The sequence below is a fragment of the Eretmochelys imbricata genome, chromosome 1 (genome assembly GCF_965152235.1).
Source record: "Eretmochelys imbricata isolate rEreImb1 chromosome 1, rEreImb1.hap1, whole genome shotgun sequence".
Lineage (NCBI taxonomy): Eukaryota > Metazoa > Chordata > Testudines > Cheloniidae > Eretmochelys > Eretmochelys imbricata.
Window position 1 is genome coordinate 256,276,453 of NC_135572.1, and position 18,814 is coordinate 256,295,266.

The following is an 18,814-nucleotide window of genomic DNA, read 5'->3' on the forward strand; positions in this document are numbered from 1 at the left end:
TAGAATATCTGTAGTGGAGCATGCCCAGCCACACCCTCACTCTGCCGCCTACACCAGAGAGCTTCACTGCACAGGGGTTATTCTTAGGGGGCTGTTTCTGCCCACTTTAAGGCCCTTTAAGCTGCCACAACAGCACATAGGGGCCTTTGCCTATCTGAGAACCAGGTCCAAAGTCGAGGGTGGGTCATGTGATGTACTGTGGAAGAATAGGCCAGGTGCTTTGAAGCTGGTTACAGAGGAGGAAAAATGGTCTCGTGGTTACAGAACTGGCCTGGGACATGGGTGACCTGGCTTGAATTCCCTGCTGTCACAGACTTCCTGTGTGACTTGGGCAAGTCACTTTGTGCCTCAGTTCCCCCTCTGTAACATGGGGGTGATAATACTGCCCTATCTCACAGGGGTGTTCTGAGGAGAAATACACTAATGGCAGTGAAGTGCTATGGTGAGGACTGTATACGTAGATAGAAGCAAAGAAAGTAGTCTGTGTTGTAACTGATACCAGAGAGGACAGTCTACAAGTTAGACCTTGCTCCCCTCTCCTTCCCATCCAGATTCTCATAGTGAAAGTGATCCTGGCTGTCTGAACTGGATGAAGAATTAGAAACATCCCCTGCCTCCATCCTTCTCCCTGTGCCCTACAGAGTGCTGCCCAAAATCCATTCCTGATGGGAACAAAATTCCACTCCCTGGGACTGCTCCATGTCAAAAGACTACGCATAAAAGTCTGCTTGGGCATCACACCCGTGGAGAGGGAGCTCCCTGTGCCTAATTCAGTGGGAGAAGCTGCAATGGATTTCTGCACCCACCTGGAATGGACTCTGGATAAAGCCCCTGGGAGAGTTCAATCTGAACCGTTCCTGTGGCCTACTAGAATATAGGACCTTGCCCAAATTGAACTCCTGGTTCTACTTGTTATTAGCCCTGTCTGCTGACCCTCATGTTGGGAGAACCTATCAGTCTATGATAGCCTTCTGCTTCAGACCTCCTCACCATCACTGCTCAAGGAGGGTGGGGAAAATATGGTGAGAAACCAGTGCTGGCCTTCAGCTTCATTTGCAGGCTGCATTCGTGGCTCCTGCGGAAAGACTAATTCTCCAGGCGTGCCACTCACGAACATAAAGTCTCCTTTAGCCCCAGCAGCAACACTGTTTCTTTTGGTTGAGAGGGTCCCTGGTTGAAGTCCTTGGGGAGTCTAGCCCCTTGCCTGTCAGTGCACTGATTGAGGCCGTGACCTGTGTTTTGCTTCCTTCTGGCAGGTAATTGAGCTGCGGCGGCCTCTGGACTCGAGACTTGAGCATGTTGATTTTGAGTCCCTGTTCTCCTCTCTCAGCGTCCGACACCTGAGCCGAGTGTTTGCATCCCTGCTTCTGGAGAGAAGAGTGATCTTTATAGCAGACAAACTCAGGTACCCACCTTTGCATCTTTCTCTTGTGTTCTTTTAAACCAAATGTTAGTTAAGGAGAGACTGAGAAGGGAGTACTGGCCCCTCTGGGTTGTTCTTTTGTTCTTCTCTGTTATTTCCCAGCAAGTACAGCCAGTGCTCCCAAAGGGCAGGAGCTCTGACGAGGTGACACACCCTCTACTGGACATGCTGCGAGAAACCAAACTCCTCAGCCCAGCTCAAATAAATAAATTGGTTAGTCTCTAAGGTGCCACAAGTCCTCCTTTTCTTTCTGCGGATACAGACTAACACGGCTGCTTCTCTGAAGCCCAGCTCTGGAGCTTGCAAAAACTGAGCTTCCTCTGGTGCACAAAGGAAACCAAGTTCCCTTTACTCAGAATCTCACCGAGGCAGAGCTCCTTGCAATAAGAAAGCAGAACCCCTCCTATTGCTTGGGAGGGAAACAATGTTCCCTTTTCAGCCATGCTCTGGCAGGCACAGGAACCAAGCCCGGGGTGGGGGGCAGTAGAGAGGGAACTCAGTGTCTCTTAGCCCTTTCGCTGAGGTTCTCAGATTCTGTTGACTAATTTTTTAATATTGGTTCTTGAGGTTTGGGGTTTAAACTGATTCACTCCCACAAGTTCAGCACAGGGGTCCAGGTCTCTTTAAGATTTTATGCAGCTGGTGCCTGGCAGCTATCCAGCCCTTAAGCACTTGAGGATTCAGAGAGAAGAGTTCTCAAAGCTCGGTGACGGAAAAGCTACAGATGAGTAATGACACTTATGAGCGCGATCAGGTTTCAGCAGGCGTACAATACCCCCAAGTTGTCTGTTTTCACAGATCCCAGCCAGCCGGGCTACAGCCCTGGGACTGGGGGAGGGAAGGCAAGCAGAGAGGCCCCTTTTATAGGGAGCAAAGGAACAAGTCGCCCTGCAGGGGTCCAGGGATTTGTAAGGGCAGAGCTCATACAAAGTCATCACACCAATGGGGAGGCTGGGTGGGTTGTAGCATACAGGCTGCAGCTCCCCACTTTCACTCCTTTACTGCTGCTTTGGGTCAAGGAGGGGAGGATCTATTCGGTTACATTTGCTTGACTTGTTACATACATAGATTTTTTTTCATATCCTCTTAAAAGTACATCAATATGCAAAGCATGAAAGCACTGATGCTGCCCTTTACCTGAGACAATCCTATATTTCCCATGTCTAAACTACACAGATAACTTTGGTAATCTTTATAATGACAAGATTTTCTCTGGGAGGTTTTTCCTCTGATACAGGATAAGCGCAGCATTATGACTGGATTCATTAGGGACAGAGGCATAGATTAATCTTTACATGATGATAGCCAGTGAGAATATGTGATGCCATGCAAGGATTTTATTGGTATAAGTTTGGAATCAGCGCATTGTTAGGCAGATCGCCCCAAATGAGTGCCAGTAAAACCCTTATATCATATTGCACCATCATGTGGCATGTCCAAAATACATGTGTTGTAGAAAATATTGCAAAAATGTTTTCTATTAGTATTCTTCTGACAGTAAAGCCAGGTGCCTTAGTACTGAGTCCAACTGTCCAAGCCTTGGAGAAGGAGAGAAAGTATTAAAAATTGTAGAAACCTCTAAAAATGATATACAATAACTTTCCTATACATAAAGGTTTTAAGGTCCAGTGTCTATGAATCTACAAGGGCTGGAATCAAGTACTATGTGCCGTGTTGCCAACACTCATGCTTTTATTGTGAATCTTGTGATATTTGTTATTTCTCTTAGAGCCCCATCTCCTGGAGTCAGTTATTTCACGAAAATCTCAGCTTTCTTTTTTTGCCATCAGCTTAAAATAAGTTTCGAACCCACATAGTTGTGGCGACAAGTTTGAAAGCATGACCCAAGAGTGCCTTAAAGGCTCAGAAACCAAAAGTCAAAGAAAATAACCCAACTGTAATATTCAAAACAAAAAATCCATGGTTTTTAAAGCCGATCTCATGATTTTGGGGACCTGACTCATGATTTTGGAACATTTGGCATTGGCAACACTGTAGTGTATCATAATGGGAAGCTGAGAATCTTCTCCATCCATTGGTGGAAAGCTCCTGTTCCTATCAGTGATGGCTTTTGAGATATTGGACTTCAAATCTATCACTGATTCAAGGCTGACTGTCACTTGTCCTGGAACAGGGGACAAGGAAATTGCCAAGTATTAAATAGTGTTTACTTTGGGAATGGGAATTGCATGTTTTGGGGGAAAGAAAAAAAACATTTATCTGGCAAATAGATTTTTTTTTAAAAGTAGAAAAAACAGCTGTTTGAAGCTGCTCAGGGGTTTGGAATGCTAGTAGGAGTCCAGGAGGGATGGATTAATGGTCAGAGTGCAGGTGAAGTGGTGAAAAGTGCATGATAAATTGCATTTATCGCACACCACTCTAATTTGTCATGTGGGTGTTATCACTGTGTTTATCTGTACGTGTACTTGTTTGTGAGGGTGTGTATGTATATATTAATATATATATAGAGAGAGAGAGAAAATGATACACACATAGTTTATTTATGTGTTTTAATTGTTACAAAATCTGAAGTCTCTGTGAAAGGAAGTGGAAAGGACTCTTGCCAAGTACTGTCTGAATTATTAAATGTTTTCAAGCTGAGCCAAAAACACATCTAACAAGTGTAAAGCAAGTGAAATGCTTTTGTCTTTTCCATCTTTGGAATGAATATTGAGTGTTTTTTAAAAATCTGTTAATCCAAAGCTTGGCAGTGGACAAAGAGAGAATTTGGTTGTTAGTTTTATTCCCTCATGCCATAGCAACAAGAATAAACATTCCCTTTCAACCCAAAAAATGACTACCCCAAAAAGTGTTTCTTTACTGAGATCATCTTTCCCCAGCTTTGCTCAGGCCTGTACAGGCCTTCATGCGGGTAGGGGAAACACCAGTACTTAAGGTCTGCTATGTGACACAAATGGATTAGACTATCTTTGTAGTGAGATATTGTTTTCAAATCAAAGTGCCAGAGTGACAGTCCTGGACATTAAAGACCAAGATTTGCACAAACAGATGTCTCAGAGTCAGACTCCTTAAACCCACCCTAAATAGGTGGCCTGATTTCTCCAAAGTATTAAGAATGTGGCAGTTCCATTGGGCTGAGTGGAAGCTGCTGGGTACTCAGTACTTTAGAGATCAGAACACTTATTCAAGAGCCTAAATATGGATTTAGGAACCTATCTTTAAGGCACGATAGGTTTTGAAAATCTTGGTCTAAAGTCCTGTGAGGGCCTGGAGGTTGCCCTGGTGTGCCCCCTTTTGGTCAGACATGGCTCAGGCATGGCAACCCCGTCTCACGTCCCTTCCGCTGGGTTATAATCAAGTCCAGACGGATCTTTTTAATCAAAGAGCACGCTCCTTGCAAGGGTCTCATTTATTAGTGACGGCCACAAGCACAAGTAGAAGCTCATTCAGGTACACCCAGGGATATTTGTTGCCTTGAGCTTAGTCCAGCTAGCCGTCTCTGGCTCCTTCCTTCAGGAGACTCTTCATTCCTGTGCCTGAAAATTGCCTCTGATCCAGCAACCCTTCTTGGTTCATTCTCAGGGTTACCCCTTTTCAGTCCTTCCTTAAGCTGGAATCCTCAGCTCTCCTCCTGGGAATTGGGCTGTATGAGTTAATTCCATCCTTTCCCCTCACCTAGGAGCCTCACCAGCTCTCCTCGCTGGAGCTGGGCTCTATTAGTCTGATTTTGTGGTCCTTCCTAAGCAGGATTCCTCAGCTGTCCTCTCTGGAATGGAGTCACGGATTAACCAGCTGTGAGACCTTTACCAGCTTCACCCCCTGCTGGACCAGCCTTTCCCTACTGGTGTCACCTACTGTCCACTCTGCTATGAGAAAGGAGGGAGCTTTTATGCTGTTCCCCTTCTTTCAGCTCATCCCAATTGGGTGCGGGAGAGGGGAGCCTTGCCTCATTCTCTCTGCAAGGCTTCTTGCTCTGTGTCCTTAAAGAAACAGTAATGGGATTTCATCCCGAACGCTTTTTACTCCTGGGACCACTTCCTCTCTCAGCGTGTCTCCCAAGTCCCTGTATATATAATCAGACCTTTCATCCTCTTAAAGAACTAGGCCATGTGATGGGGTGGGTTGACCATTAGGCACCACTACCCTTAAAGGACAGATTACCTGGTCACAAGTCCTATAGATCCCTACTGGGGACTGCAGCTGTGTCAACAATGCTTCGGGATCAATAGTATCAAAGGCAGATTTAAAGAATCAGCATGGACACTTGATTTTGATCATCACCAATAGGAGACGACAAACTGACAAGAGCAGCAAATGCTCCATGCTGTACCTAGGTCTAAAATCAGACTGATCAGGACCCATGCCATCTGAGCACTCTGGAGTTGCTTTTCTCTCTTCTACCTAACCTCAGCCTGAAGGAGATTAGAGAACAGATGATAGCTGATAGGATTCCCAGCCTAGAGAGTATGTGCCTAAAAATCATCTCAGCATGACATGCTGCTAATCTGCCACTCCAAAGGGAGGCATTGACAGTCTCCACAAATAACGGACCCTTGTCTTCCTGCTAGATTTAAATCGTTCTAAAGCTTCCATTTTGCAGTTGAAAGGCTGAAGTTCCCTGAATGCATCCAGTACCACAGCGAGCAATATTGGCTGAAACTCAAGCAGAGGAGACTCTACACTTGTATTCTCCCCCACCCCGCTACTCCCCAAAGCAGCGTCTCTGCACTCCTGAATGCTGATGGATCGGAAGCTAAGCAATCTGATCCACAAAGTAGACTGATAATTCCACAATGGAAGAAATGAGCGCAGATGACCAGGATTAACCTGGGAGAGTTCTGGTGACCAGGACTTCAGAGATGTTATGGTGAAAGGGAAGGAAACCTTCTTTGCTTCCTGAACAGTCACAGCATACAACTTCAAAACAAAATTTTGTCATAACCAATGCAACTGGGTCTGTGACCTCCACCAGCTGTCCTCCCAAGCATCTTCCCTCCCACTTCCTCTGTCACATGCCCTCTGTATTCCACTATGACTTGCAAGCAGGGGAAGAGGGAATGGAGAGTCACTGTAATGCTGGTAGAGGACAAAATGTTTTAATATCCCACTAGCCCTCAGGTAGAGTAATGTTTTGGCTGCACAGTGTTCTTCTTTAGAGCTGTCTGGAACCAGACCAGTTAGTTCCATTAGTCACTAAGGCCAACCTTTCACATCAGTTCCTATCCCTGGATGGAGGAGCTGGCTGTGCCCTGAAAATGAAGGAGGCAGAGGCTGGTTCACGACAAAGATATAACCTCTACCCTTGCCACCTGCATTCCAGCTCAAAAAAAGGAGCTCCAACGCTATTCTCAGAATAATCCCATAACACTACTGGCAATTGGTGACCGTGCTTCCACACAGACACTGCTATTATTTCTGCAGGTTATAAAATTGGGGAGGTGAAAAATATGCTAGGAAACAAAGAAGGAGGAGGAGGAGGAAACCCCTGCTTTTCAGTCTCGGATAATGTTGGCCACAAAATGTGTGAGGAAAAGCAAAATCTCCTTAAAGGAGACAGTTTTAAAGGGATACAGTCAAGCTGATTTTCACATGGGAGGCATACTCTTGTTACAAGTTTGCTGTAAATGAACGCAATCGAAGAACGTTTATTTTTCACGTTGTTTGCCTTGTGCAATTGACAGGACTCTGTGGAGAGTCAGTATCAGTATCTGTGGTTGGTGCAGGACTTGCTGGTGAGAGCAGAAGCAAAGTGCAAGTGGAGGTGAAGGGGCAGCAGCCTGGAATGTGCACAGAGAGCAAGAATGGGACGGGAACATGCTTTAGTGGTTAGGCTTCTGCACCCTTCTAAACATCAGCTGGAGAGTAGAGCCCTCTGCCCTTTTTTAAAGGACCTTTTAAAAATCCAGGAGACTGTATTTAAAGTGCGCTCCATCAGAAATGTCAATTTTTTTTTACAGCTGACAGTTAGAAACAAATAAAGTTGACACTGTCCCTTTAAGCAAGGAAATGAAAATCTGGGACTCTTCTATAAAGAGAGACTTCCTCTATGTGTAAGTCCCTTGAAGTAATTCCCTAGTATATTCTCTTCACCTGTTAGAGTCACAGGTAAAGCCTAAAGAATAACAAAAACCTAGCGCTTATATAGCACTTTTCATCAGTAGATCTCAAAGCGCTTTACAAAGGAGGGCAGTACCACTATCCCCATGTTAAACTGAAGTGTTAAATGGATTCCTCTCTCTGCCCTAGGATCAGAATTCACTTATCCCCTGGCTGGCATGCACCTCTGTATAAACTGCTCAGAGCGCTTCTTCACCTGGTCACAGTGATGTCCCAACAGCAGAAGTCACACTCTGCCAAATTGAATTTATCCAGTGAAAAGCAGCCAAAACCTGTAGCCCAACCATGATATTCTCCTAAACCCACTCTAGTGTCATGCTGGAGGGACTCAAATTTACCAGATATAACTGGAGCAAAAAATCAAGCCTCACTTTCTGAACGAGCACAAGACCACATCGACCAAACCCTCTTCTCTCTCTCTCATTACAAGTCAGCAACAGCTGCCAGAGCCACATTTCTCACTGTAAATTCCACCCATGGAGTTTAATACAAGCCAGCTGTGAGTGCTTTCCTGGCCATGTGATTCCTTCAGGCCAGACTAGCCTTTCTACCCTCCCCCATTCTTTCAAGAGCTGGATGCTAGTAAAACCGAAATGACGTTATGTACACAGCTTGTTATGGCGAGCCTCCCCATCCCCTGACATGCACAAACACTTCCAAACCCAGAACAGATGAGTAACCAATGTCCCACAGTGTGCTCTGCATAGCCCCGTGAAACTGACCGCACGCCCCGCCCACCTCTCCTTCCAGCGCTCAGAAGAGTTCTCTGGCCAAACCTTCTTGGAAGTCGTTTGTGAAGAAACTTTCAGCAGAGTCGCTGGTAGCATTTGAATGGGAAAAGCATGAACTGTATCTCCCCTACCCCAGCTCCTCAGGGTATGTCTGTACTGCAATTAGGAGGTATGATTTCAGCACTGTAGGCATCTAGCTAGATCAAAGCTACCCGGAGTAACAATAGTGATGTAGCTACTGCGGTATGGCATGGCTGGTCACTTGCGCACATGCTCCAGGTCCTGGATGGGGTTGCACTCAGGAGGTAGCCCATGCCACTGTCCAGCTGCCACGGTTACCCTGCTCTTGTTACTGAAGCTGGTTTTGATCCAGCTACATAAAGGCAACTCAAGTATGTCTACCCTGTATACAATCACACCTCCCAATTGCGGTGTAGATATACTCGCAATCTAGTCCCTCCCCTCCATCCTCTTGGGTCAGCCTGGCCTTTTGAGGCCCTGTCCTGAGCAAGACCTGTATGGTAGTGTCATATTTTGTCCTGGTTTCTATTGAGTATTTAGTCTGTTTTCTCTGAACTGTTCATTATATGTGCATTGATACCCTTTTCCCCTGCAGCCTTGTTCTTCGCTGAGGTGTATGCTGAGTGTCAGAAAGAGAAGATGGTGTTAATTAAAAGAGTGTCATTGGGCTGGGAGAGAATTAAGCATCAAGACAAGCTGTGCCTTCAATATTGTATCTCTGCTCTCTAAAGAAAGCAAAGTTGCACTGTTAGCCACTTCTGCGTGTCCTTGTCAAGCATGTATAAGTATAAGTAGGGGCATAGCGAGCAGATCGAGGGACGTGATCGTCCCCCTCTATTCGACATTGGTGAGGCCTCATCTGGAGTACTGTGTCCAGTTTTGGGCCCCACACTACAAGAAGGATGTGGATAAACTGGAGAGAGTCCAGCGAAGGGCAACAAAAATGATTAGGGGTCTGGAACACATGACTTATGAGGAGAGGCTGAGGGAACTGGGATTGTTTAGTCTGCAGAAGAGAAGAATGAGGGGGGATTTGATAGCTGCTTTCAACTACCTGAGAGGTGGTTCCAGAGAGGATGGTTCTAGACTATTCTCAGTGGTAGAAGAGGACAGGACAAGGAGTAATGGTCTCAAGTTGCAGTGGGGGAGGTTTAGGCTGGATATTAGGAAAAACTTTTTCACTAGGAGGGTGGTGAAACACTGGAATGCGTTACATAGGGAGGTGGTAGAATCTCCTTCCTTAGAAGTTTTTAAGGTCCGGCTTGACAAAGCCCTGGCTGGGATGATTTAATTGGGGATTGGTCCTGCTTTGAGCAGAGGGTTGGACTAGATGACCTCCTGAGGTCCCTTCCAACCCTGATATTCTATGATTCTATGCACAGCAGCCACTGGAGGCAGTGGAAAACTGCCCCGTGTCATGTGACAGAGGAATAGCTTCCTGTAATCCTGACCCATTCCATGTGTCTTTAGACCAGGAAATAAAGACTGGGGACAAAAGTTTTGAAAATGACTCGTGACTGTGGGTGCCCAGCTTGAGACACCTGAAAGGAGCCTGATTTTCAGCAAGTGCTGAGTGCTCACCCTCTGCCTTGCCTCTACTGCTGTGTGCTTTGTGTTGTCTTTTAGCACCCTGTCGAAGTGTTGCCATGCCATGGTGGCACTCCTCTACCCCTTCACCTGGCAGCACACCTACATCCCAGTGTTGCCGCCTTCCATGATTGACATTGTGTGCTCACCAACCCCCTTCCTGATTGGCCTGCTCACCAGCTCACTGCCCCGCCTCAAGGAGCTACCCGTGGAAGAGGTGAGACATGAACTCAGATGAAATGGTTGTTTTTAAAAGCCACAGGCGTTGGCTGCACTGTGTTGTCTTCTCACCCAGAAGGGTTTGCCTCTTAGACTTAGATTGTGTCACTGTTTTAAGGCAGGGTGGCATTGTAACTAGCTGTGGCTGCAGAAATACAGCTATCCCAGTTGTCAGTGAACTGCATCATGAATAAAACCCGTAACCTTTGGCTCCAAGACACACAGGCTGCTACCTAGTGAGCAGGGACTTTGCTGCAGCTGGTAGGGGGAACTGACATAATGACCTTCATTTTTCCTTCCTGTCCCACAGGGAGTTGGGAGAAGGGCTCCAGTGGTGATTTTGCTGGTGGGCTTTATTATTAAAAGTTTTGTTATAGTTATAGTGCTGCCAGGACAGTGCGGAGAGTCAATTGCTCAGTCTGTTATGTATGAATTATTCTTTTTAGAGATTGTCCAGGGCCTGAGATGGTTGTAGTTAGTACGGTTTCAGAGTAACAGCCGCTTTAGTCTGTATTCGCAAAAAGAAAAGGAGGACTTGTGGCACCTTAGAGACTAACCAATTTATTTAAGCATGAGCTTTCGTGAGCTACAGCTCATTAGATGAAGTGAGCTGTAGCTCACGAAAGCTTATGCTCAAATAAATTGGTTAGTCTCTAAGGTGCCACAAGTACTCCTTTTCTTTTTGTAGTTAGTACAGACGTCTGTCTGACTGGCTGTATCAATCTGTTGTCTCTTGTCTTATACTTAGATTACAAGCTCTTTGGAGAAGGACTGTGTTTTAGTTCTGTTTGTACAGCACCTAGCACAATGTGGTCTGGTCTGTGACTGGGGCTCTTAGGTGCTCCCAAATTACAAATGAATAATAATTATAAGCAGACCTGTAAATAAATGAATAACTCTGAACAGTGGTGTGCCAGGGCAAACACACACACACAGTGTGACAAGTCATAACATTTTCAGCCTCACATCCAAAGTGTTCCTAGACTCCAGTGCAGGAAAAACCTTTGGTGGGCTACAACCGTCTGCCCATTAGTGGCACTGATGGTGGTAAGGTGTTAAGGGAAATAATCTTTTAAAGACAAGCTGAGATCAGCGACTCTGTTTTTCTCCCCACTTCACACCTGCTCTATAACTACCAACACTGTTCATACAGAGCTGATCTTTGCAAAGTCATACTAAGCAATTACTTCCAATTTATTCCTGTGGCAATGAATTCCACAGATTACATATGATGTGTTTAGTTTTTTTTAAATTGCATTGCTTTGTTTTGTGCGATAGGGTAAATACTAAGTAGGAGTTAATGATAAAGCCCCATATTATTTTGGTCTCTCACTCATCATTGGCTGTGCAAAATAGTCTGTGGCTTCTTTGTAAAGCTTTTCGCTTAGACAATAGATCTGACTGTGTTCTAGTCTAAGGTTTTGGGATATGTGGGGGAGAAGTGAAGGGAGGAGGGTTAGGGAAGGCCAGCTTCTTTCAGTTCAAGCTGTCATTTTGTGGCTTGTGGTGAAGTGGTCAGAAAACCACAACAGGGGCCCTGCTGTTGACCAGTGTTTTATATCTCTTCCTGCTGCTGTGGTTCTGTGAGAGGGGAGGAGTTTTCCTGGAGAGCCAGGAAGGCTTGGGATAATCTCTGGTAACAGGAAATAACAATTCCCCATTCTCTCTTTGGTAGGTCCTTGTGGTTGACCTTGTTAATAACCGGTTCCTCAGACAGGTGAGTAGAGCTGTCCCATATGGGGCTTTTTTCTCCCACTTCCTCCATCTCCTTGCCGTGACCTGTATTTGCTTATTCTGCTTGCCCAGGCTGGGAGGCAGGATTTGATGGCAGGGGCTGTTTAACAGTAATGTCACAGTGCTTTGTGCTTAGGTAGCACCTCAAAGAATCTCAAAGCACTTTACAAACATTTAACCCTCCATAATCCATGCGAAGTAGAGAAGCATTATCCCCTTTTAACTGATGGGAAACTGAGGCACAAGGCCTGCAGAAGTGTGTTGTCCAAAGCCACAGAGTGAGTCACAGCCAAAGCTGGAAATAGACCCCCAGAGTCTCGACACTGTCCTTTGCTCTAAGCACTGGTCACCACTACCTTCTAGCGTAATATCTGCACCTTCCAGTGAAGATTGGTTTTAGTTGATCTTTCATTTTCTGTCTTCATTGGTCCCTCTCATGTTCCTCCCTGTCTAGTCCTTGCATTACTAGACCATAGTGGGAAGACAATAAATGGGAATCTGGACATCATTTTGCAGACAAATACGCCTCTTCTGATTCCCTTTGACCTGGAGCAGAGGAGCACGAATTTTGGGGTGTCCTGGAACGTATTCCTAGACCCGGAAGCCAGGTGGTTTTGTTCGTTTTCTAAGCAGAATCCAACTTCTCTGATTCACAAGCGCAACCCACAGAATTCAGGCTAGGTCAGGAAATCAATTGTCTGGTTAAGACACTGGACTGGTCCAGGAGCACCGGGTTCAATTCCCATCTCTGCCACAGACTCCTTGTGAGACCTTGGGCAAGTTGCTTTTCTCTCAGGGCCATAGTTCCCCATCTATAAGTGGGGATAATAGCACTGCCCTCCCTCACAGGGGTGATATGAGGTTAACGGCTGTTTCTTATCTTTCAATACAGTTTTCATCTGTCAGCCACTCTGGCTATAGAGCCCTCTTGCAGTGGCTAGACCGTGGCAAACCCCTCCCTTCTGACTCCCCACTCTGTTACTGCTCAATCCGTCTGTGCCTCTCCCACTGCTCCCTGCATGTCACTGTACGGGGCTGGGAGGGGGTGAAAATCACCTAGCCATATGCAAGTCTCAGCCTAGCCGCTGTGCCTGCCTAGCTGCTTGCTGGCATTGTTTGGCTGACTCCTGCTCCTGATATTATCAGAGCAACACCATACCTCCAGCAAGGCAGTGGGGTCAGGGCCGGGAGACGGGCGACACGATCGCAGATCTAACAGCTGAAACGAAAGGTTACAAATCCGTCCAATGCGAGGTGGTAGCTGGGGGTGAGACACCCACTTTAGTGCTTATAGAAGGGATGGACAGCCCTGAATGGAAGGCACTAGATAAGCGCCGAGTATTGTTCTTCTTGCTCTCCTGGTTTCGTAACAGATAACCTTCCATGTCCTTGCCCCGTCTCTCCCTGACTCCACCGGAGCTAGCTGAGGAGAAAAGCAGGTTCCCGGAGCCAGCACAAGCCCCACCCTGAGAAGGTCCCTGAGCGTGAGCTTGTGTTTTCTAGATGGAGGACGAGGACTCCATCCTGCCTCGGAAGCTGCAGGCGGCTCTAGAGCACATCCTGGAGCAGCGGAATGAGCTGGCTAGCGACAAGGAGGAGGGCTCTCTGAATGGCAGACACGGTACAGCCTGCAGCCTGTCTGCTCGTTTTCATCGGGTGGGCCCGGCGGCCCTTCCGTCACTTCCCCAAAAGGGACGGTTTTCATCCCCTGGCCCAGGTTTGAATGGAAGATGCAGTTCAGTGGCTAGAACTAGCTGAGGCTTTGCTAAACTCTCCAGTGCGCTGGTGACCTTTGCTATGTGACTGACTTCCATGTGGTCTCCTTCAGCCTCCGCCCCATACATCCTCCCTACACACACCTGCCTTCTCCACAGCCAGGCTCCTTTGAGCTGAGGAGGTGGCTCTGGTGTCAGTCCTGGGAGTGCAACCTTCCCCTCCAGCCGGGCTGAGCCTGCAGCCTCCACAGCACCCCCAGCTCGGCAAAGCCTGCTGGACTCAAACAGCCCCTTGGAGAGGAGGTGGATGGGGGGACACACTGAGGTTCTGCACCTTGTGCATGTGCCATGCTGGATCACCTGCCAGGGTCCTACAGCCTACGTAGTGCTCCTGGGAGCAGCGGCAGGCCGCTCCTAGCCTTTTGGTGGAAAGTACGTGCTCTCTCTCCACAGCTGCTTCTCACTCTCAGACCCGTACAGGGCACAGTTCCTAAAGAGGCCAGCAGGGCTGGTAAGGTGGTGTGGAACCACAGCCAGGAATGCAACTTCAAAGTAAACCAGTGTGCAGCCCCTGACTGCCCAGTGCATCCTCACAGTTCCACCATCAGCACCACCGTCACCTCATGGCTTTCTCTGCTTCTCTCCTCCTCCCCCGCCTCTTCCTTAGAATCCAGCCCCTTGAACGAAGTGGTGTCTGAAGCCTTCGTTCGTTTCTTTGTGGAGATCATGGGCCACTACTCCCTGTTCCTGACCCCCAGCGAGCGAGAGGAGCGGACCCTACAGCGGGAGGCCTTCCGCAAGTCTGTCTCTTCCAAGAGCCTTCGACGCTTCCTGGAGGTCTTCATGGAAACCCAGATGTTTGGGGGATTCATTCAGGAACGGGAGCTGCGGAAACAGGGGGTCAAAGGTTAGGGGCTCTTCTTCTTATTCCAGCGAGGCTTTTGGAATCTTTGCCATCCATCCCCTGGGAGTGGTGAGCAGCCAGCATCGTCCCCTGGAGCAGCACTGGCTGTAGCTCTGGGGTGAGGCCATGATGACCATGTGTTTTTGAAAGATTGCAGTGATCCTATCCCCCTTTGAGAGAGGTGTGGCCTGAGTATAGACCCAGGCACCAATAACTCCTGGGTTCCATTCCTAGCCTCTATCTCTGGTCTTGGATAAGTCACTTAAATTATCCCTGCCTCAGTTTCCCTATCTGTAACGCTGGGGGAACTACTACTTACCTCACAGTAGTGTTGTGAGGCTTAGTTCATGTTTGCAAAGTGTTTTGAAGTGATGAGCATTATTAATGAAAGCTGGGAAACAGTAGCAGTTTAGAGGTGCTTCTCTTAGCTTGTGAGCACCTTCTCATGATGTGTTAAGCAGCATAACTGTCTTCTGTCACATGTGGTTTCCCTCCCATTCTATCTTGAGTTTTTGTCAGGGATGCTACAGAACTAGCATTAGCTCCAGTGTATTGATATATAATGTATTTACTGTTGTTATGCCTCCTTCTGGGGATAGACATTTGAGAGAAGGGTGTCGAGGAGCTCATAACTACTGCCCCATGGCCTCTAAGGTTCCACTGACTTGAGGGGCCTGTCTCATCCGAACAGCTGGTCAGTGCTGGTTCAGCAAGCTCCTCTAAAGAGCTAATGACCAGCGGACATTGGAAATGGCAGAGGGATCAAAGAGCTTTTCCTAGAAGGTGAGAATGTAGCCCCCAAATGTTAATTCCTCAAATGGCCCCAGATTTTAGTCTCTGTACACTCCCTGTCAGAATTCTTTTGAAAAGATTCCTCCATTCCCTCCACGAAGCAAAGATGATCAGTCTGGCTAGTCATGCCTGCATGAGGAAGCAGTGTGGCCTAGTGGATAGAGCACTGGACTGTGGCTCTGGAGACCAGGTCTGCCACTGGCCCGCTGGGTAACCTGGGGCAAGTCAGTGTCTGCTCTGTGAGCTGCAATTTCCTCCTCTGTAAAATGGGGATAGTGGGGATAGACTCCTCTCCCTAGTAAAGTGCTTTTAGCTCTACTAATGAAGAGGTCAGTATTCTTGTTATATATTTGGAACCAAAAGGATTGTGGGGTTTTTTTTGCCGCAGGTCTGTTTGAGGTACGTGCCCAGGAGTACCTGGAAACGCTCCCTACTGGGGAGCAGAGTGGAGTCAATAAATTCCTGAAAGGACTGGGTAAGATGCCAGAGCAACCATTGTCTTTTCACAGTGGTTGTGTTGCATGTTACTCTTAACACCAGCTCAGTGATTTGGCAACAAAGATGCTATTTTAGGTAGCGCCACTCTCCCGAGGGTTGTATCTGCCTTCCCCTGGTATGTTGCTGTGATGTGCCATGGGGCCTTCAGTCAGTGGTCAGGATTGGGCCACGTATTAACATGCACGTATGTCAGTGGGACTGGGAGCTGCATTGCCGGGTCGGGGGGGGATTAAAGTTTGGACCCTGAGCTCACTGCCTGACTCCCAAAGGAGGAAAGCTGGTCTTGTGGGCTAAGGCACTGGGATGGACTGGATCCCCACATGGGCAAGTCAGCTAATCGCCCTGTGCTTCAGCCACTCCCTGCTGAGGCGAGGATGAGGAGACTACCTCCCAGCCCTGTTGTGAAGATAAAGCTGTTAACAGCTGTAAGGTGCTCCGCTATAGCGCAGGCCATATAAGTACCTAGGGGGGACAGAGTGAAAAGAGGACTGGAAGTCCTTTGAAAGCACAACATTTAACTCCTGCCTAAGGGGGAAGGAAGGAGAAGGCTGTATCTTGTGTCCCTTTCAAATTGCCACTGTCTGGCTGACACATGCAGTGCTATTGTGCCTAGCTCCAGCAGGAGCCAATTCCTTCCTTTGGGGCGGGGGGAGGGGAACTTGCTCTTGAACTAGACCCAGCATTGCTGGGGGAGAGGGGGCAGTGTGATTCCGAGGCAGCAGCTCTCCCTCAGTCCTTGCTCCAGTTGGCTCTGGGGGTGAGAGATGGAGCTCAGACTTTCTCCACTCTACATATTGCTGTGTAACGGCTGTTTTCCTCACTTCCTCTCCATCAGGTAGCAAAATGAAATTCCTCCACAAGAAATAAGAGTCACGCACGCCATCGTTCCATGGAATAGAAGGAGTTTACAATTCAGCAGAAACAAAACGAACTGTTACCAACCATTCCCACTTAGCCTGCTCCCAAGGGGGTAACAGCCCTGGATGCTGAGCGCTGGAGGCAGAAAGGCCAGGGTTTGCTCTTGTGTGCAAGTGGCCCCATGAGATGAACAGAGGGCGGTAGAGCAGCCTGGAGAGGTCTCTGGACTCCTACAGTAACATGCACTGGACCAAGCACTCTAAACTCTGCAGTAGCATTTTGCAGACCTCCAAATGGATTTGATTTCTTAGTTATTATACTTTTTGTTCTATTTATATTGGGGTTAGGAAAACTATTAACCATTGACACATGCCCTGCCTCCTTTCCGAGTGGCACTGCTGGATGTGATAATGGGGACTGGGGGGAAAGGCCGTATTACCCTGGCCTGAGAGCGAAGGAGGGGAGAAATAGAGGAAACATATGAAAACAGGTCTTGAGAAAACCGAGGACGCTGAGGACTGCAGGGATGCCAAAGGACACGGGCAGGGTGTGCTTACGAATGAGGAAAGGAGGTGGAGGGGGAACCACTAAACCTACTGATTTGCCAGCCAACTAATCGACCGCTATGCTCTGCAAGGCGGCTGTGTCAGCCTCGTGGAGAGGCCTTTCCTTGTATTGTCTAAGTTGAGAACCTTACACAGTGTAATTAAAAGTGAGTGGCGTAAAAAGAAAACGAGTTGGGAATTATTGCTGAGAATTATAGATTTTTTTTTTTAACCCGCTGCTTCATTTATAGATTTTTTTTTTTTTTTTTTTTGCCTTCTGCCTCATTTTGTATGTGGGTCAACAGGGCCATCTAGTGGTCAAATAGAATAGTTGTTTATCCGCCCACCCAGCCACCCACACACTCTGACGTTCCAGCACTCTTTCTGTTACAACTCTCTTATGTCTCTCACTTTCATATAATGCCCACCAAACAGCTCTCCAACATGAGCCCTGCCCAGTGTACAGCTCTTAGAAACAGGCTTCCAGAAGTTCAAGTGGGTTTCCCTTTTCCAGACCCCAGCTTTGACTGGGGATCAGCTCAGGCTCAAAATATGCCTACTCAGCCAAGGCTAAAACTCTTCTGCTCTGATAAGACATGCAGTGTCTGTGGTAGTTAGCTTGTGATGCTGGTGAATTCCTGAATGGTTCTTGCATTCTACATGGGATCGGACTTCCATGTTCTGTGGAAAGTTACCATTTTTAATATGGGTGGTTAATTATTAAGTGTTACACAGTGTTTGATTGGCAGTGGTGGCCTGGCAGGACATGGCTGATGGCAAAGAAGGGGCACTGCCAATGGGTTCACCACCTCGGGCACACCTGGAGAGAACAGCCAACTGTGTCCAAGGCAAATTAAAAGTTTTAGGACTCACCCTTTGAAGGCAGGGTGTTGTGGTGTTAGAATTTGTATTTCTTCATGTGGGTCACTGGTAAAACCGGTTTCATGACCCCTTTAGTTCCTGGTCAACTAGAGTATAGCAACTTATTACTGCTCCCAGCTAACGAGGTGGCTCCTTTTGTGGATGTGGTAGAGATCTGTGCTGCAACATTGAAGGTTCTCTGTGCAAACCCTGCTGAGGCTTCCCCGTGCCGGTGCTGTGCGGGGCTTTGGCATGTGCAGGGCTTGGCTCCTCTTGGCCAGCACCCCGAACCAGAGGGTCTTGGGCTTTCCCGGGGCACCGGCCCCGCCAGAGGCAGTGGGGGATGGAAGGAGCTGCTGTCCAGGCTGTTGGTGAGCCCAGTGCTCTGACCAGGGGCTGGTTCTCAGCACAGTGCTAGGAGCGGCATGCACGCCGCTGGAGGGGGGGAGGGCGGTAGGAGGAGCAGCAGGGCTGGGGGGATGAAGAGGAAAAGCAGGGAGAGGACAGTGAGAGGGGGAGCTTGTAAAGGGCCAATGTGTGGGCAGCAGAGGCAACACTTAACTGCCTGGCGCCTGCCCGCACTCACCAGCCACCCCAGCTTGCAGCGTGCAGCAAGTGCCGGCTGGAAACAGGACAGGGGGTGGGGCCCTGCTGGCCGAAAGCCAGCACGCAGTGGGGGTTGGCTGACAGACCATCAGGTGGAGCAACTGGCCCTGTGCACTACAACTTTGTCCTGCCACCAGCCTTGCACAACCACCCCCATTGTCAGCCACTGGACCCCACCACTCACCGCTGGTGGGCAGGCAACTGGCGAGCAGAGATCCGGCCAGCAGCAGGACCCACCAGTA

The 18,814-nt window shown here is 48.0% G+C and overlaps 1 protein-coding gene across 1 annotated transcript in view; it reads left to right on the forward strand.

Moving 5' to 3' along the window:
* DENND2A (DENN domain containing 2A) overlaps positions 1-17,565 on the forward strand; it is a 47,262-nt gene extending 29,697 nt beyond the window's left edge. Inside the window, exons 13-19 of the mRNA XM_077807529.1 lie at positions 1,257-1,405; positions 9,880-10,057; positions 11,735-11,776; positions 13,297-13,414; positions 14,176-14,415; positions 15,593-15,679; positions 16,538-17,565. Of these exons, the coding sequence (XP_077663655.1) occupies positions 1,257-1,405; positions 9,880-10,057; positions 11,735-11,776; positions 13,297-13,414; positions 14,176-14,415; positions 15,593-15,679; positions 16,538-16,569 (846 nt within the window). The 3' untranslated portion in view covers positions 16,570-17,565. The remainder of the gene's footprint in view (positions 1-1,256; positions 1,406-9,879; positions 10,058-11,734; positions 11,777-13,296; positions 13,415-14,175; positions 14,416-15,592; positions 15,680-16,537) is intronic.
* The last annotated feature ends 1,249 nt before the right edge of the window (positions 17,566-18,814 follow it).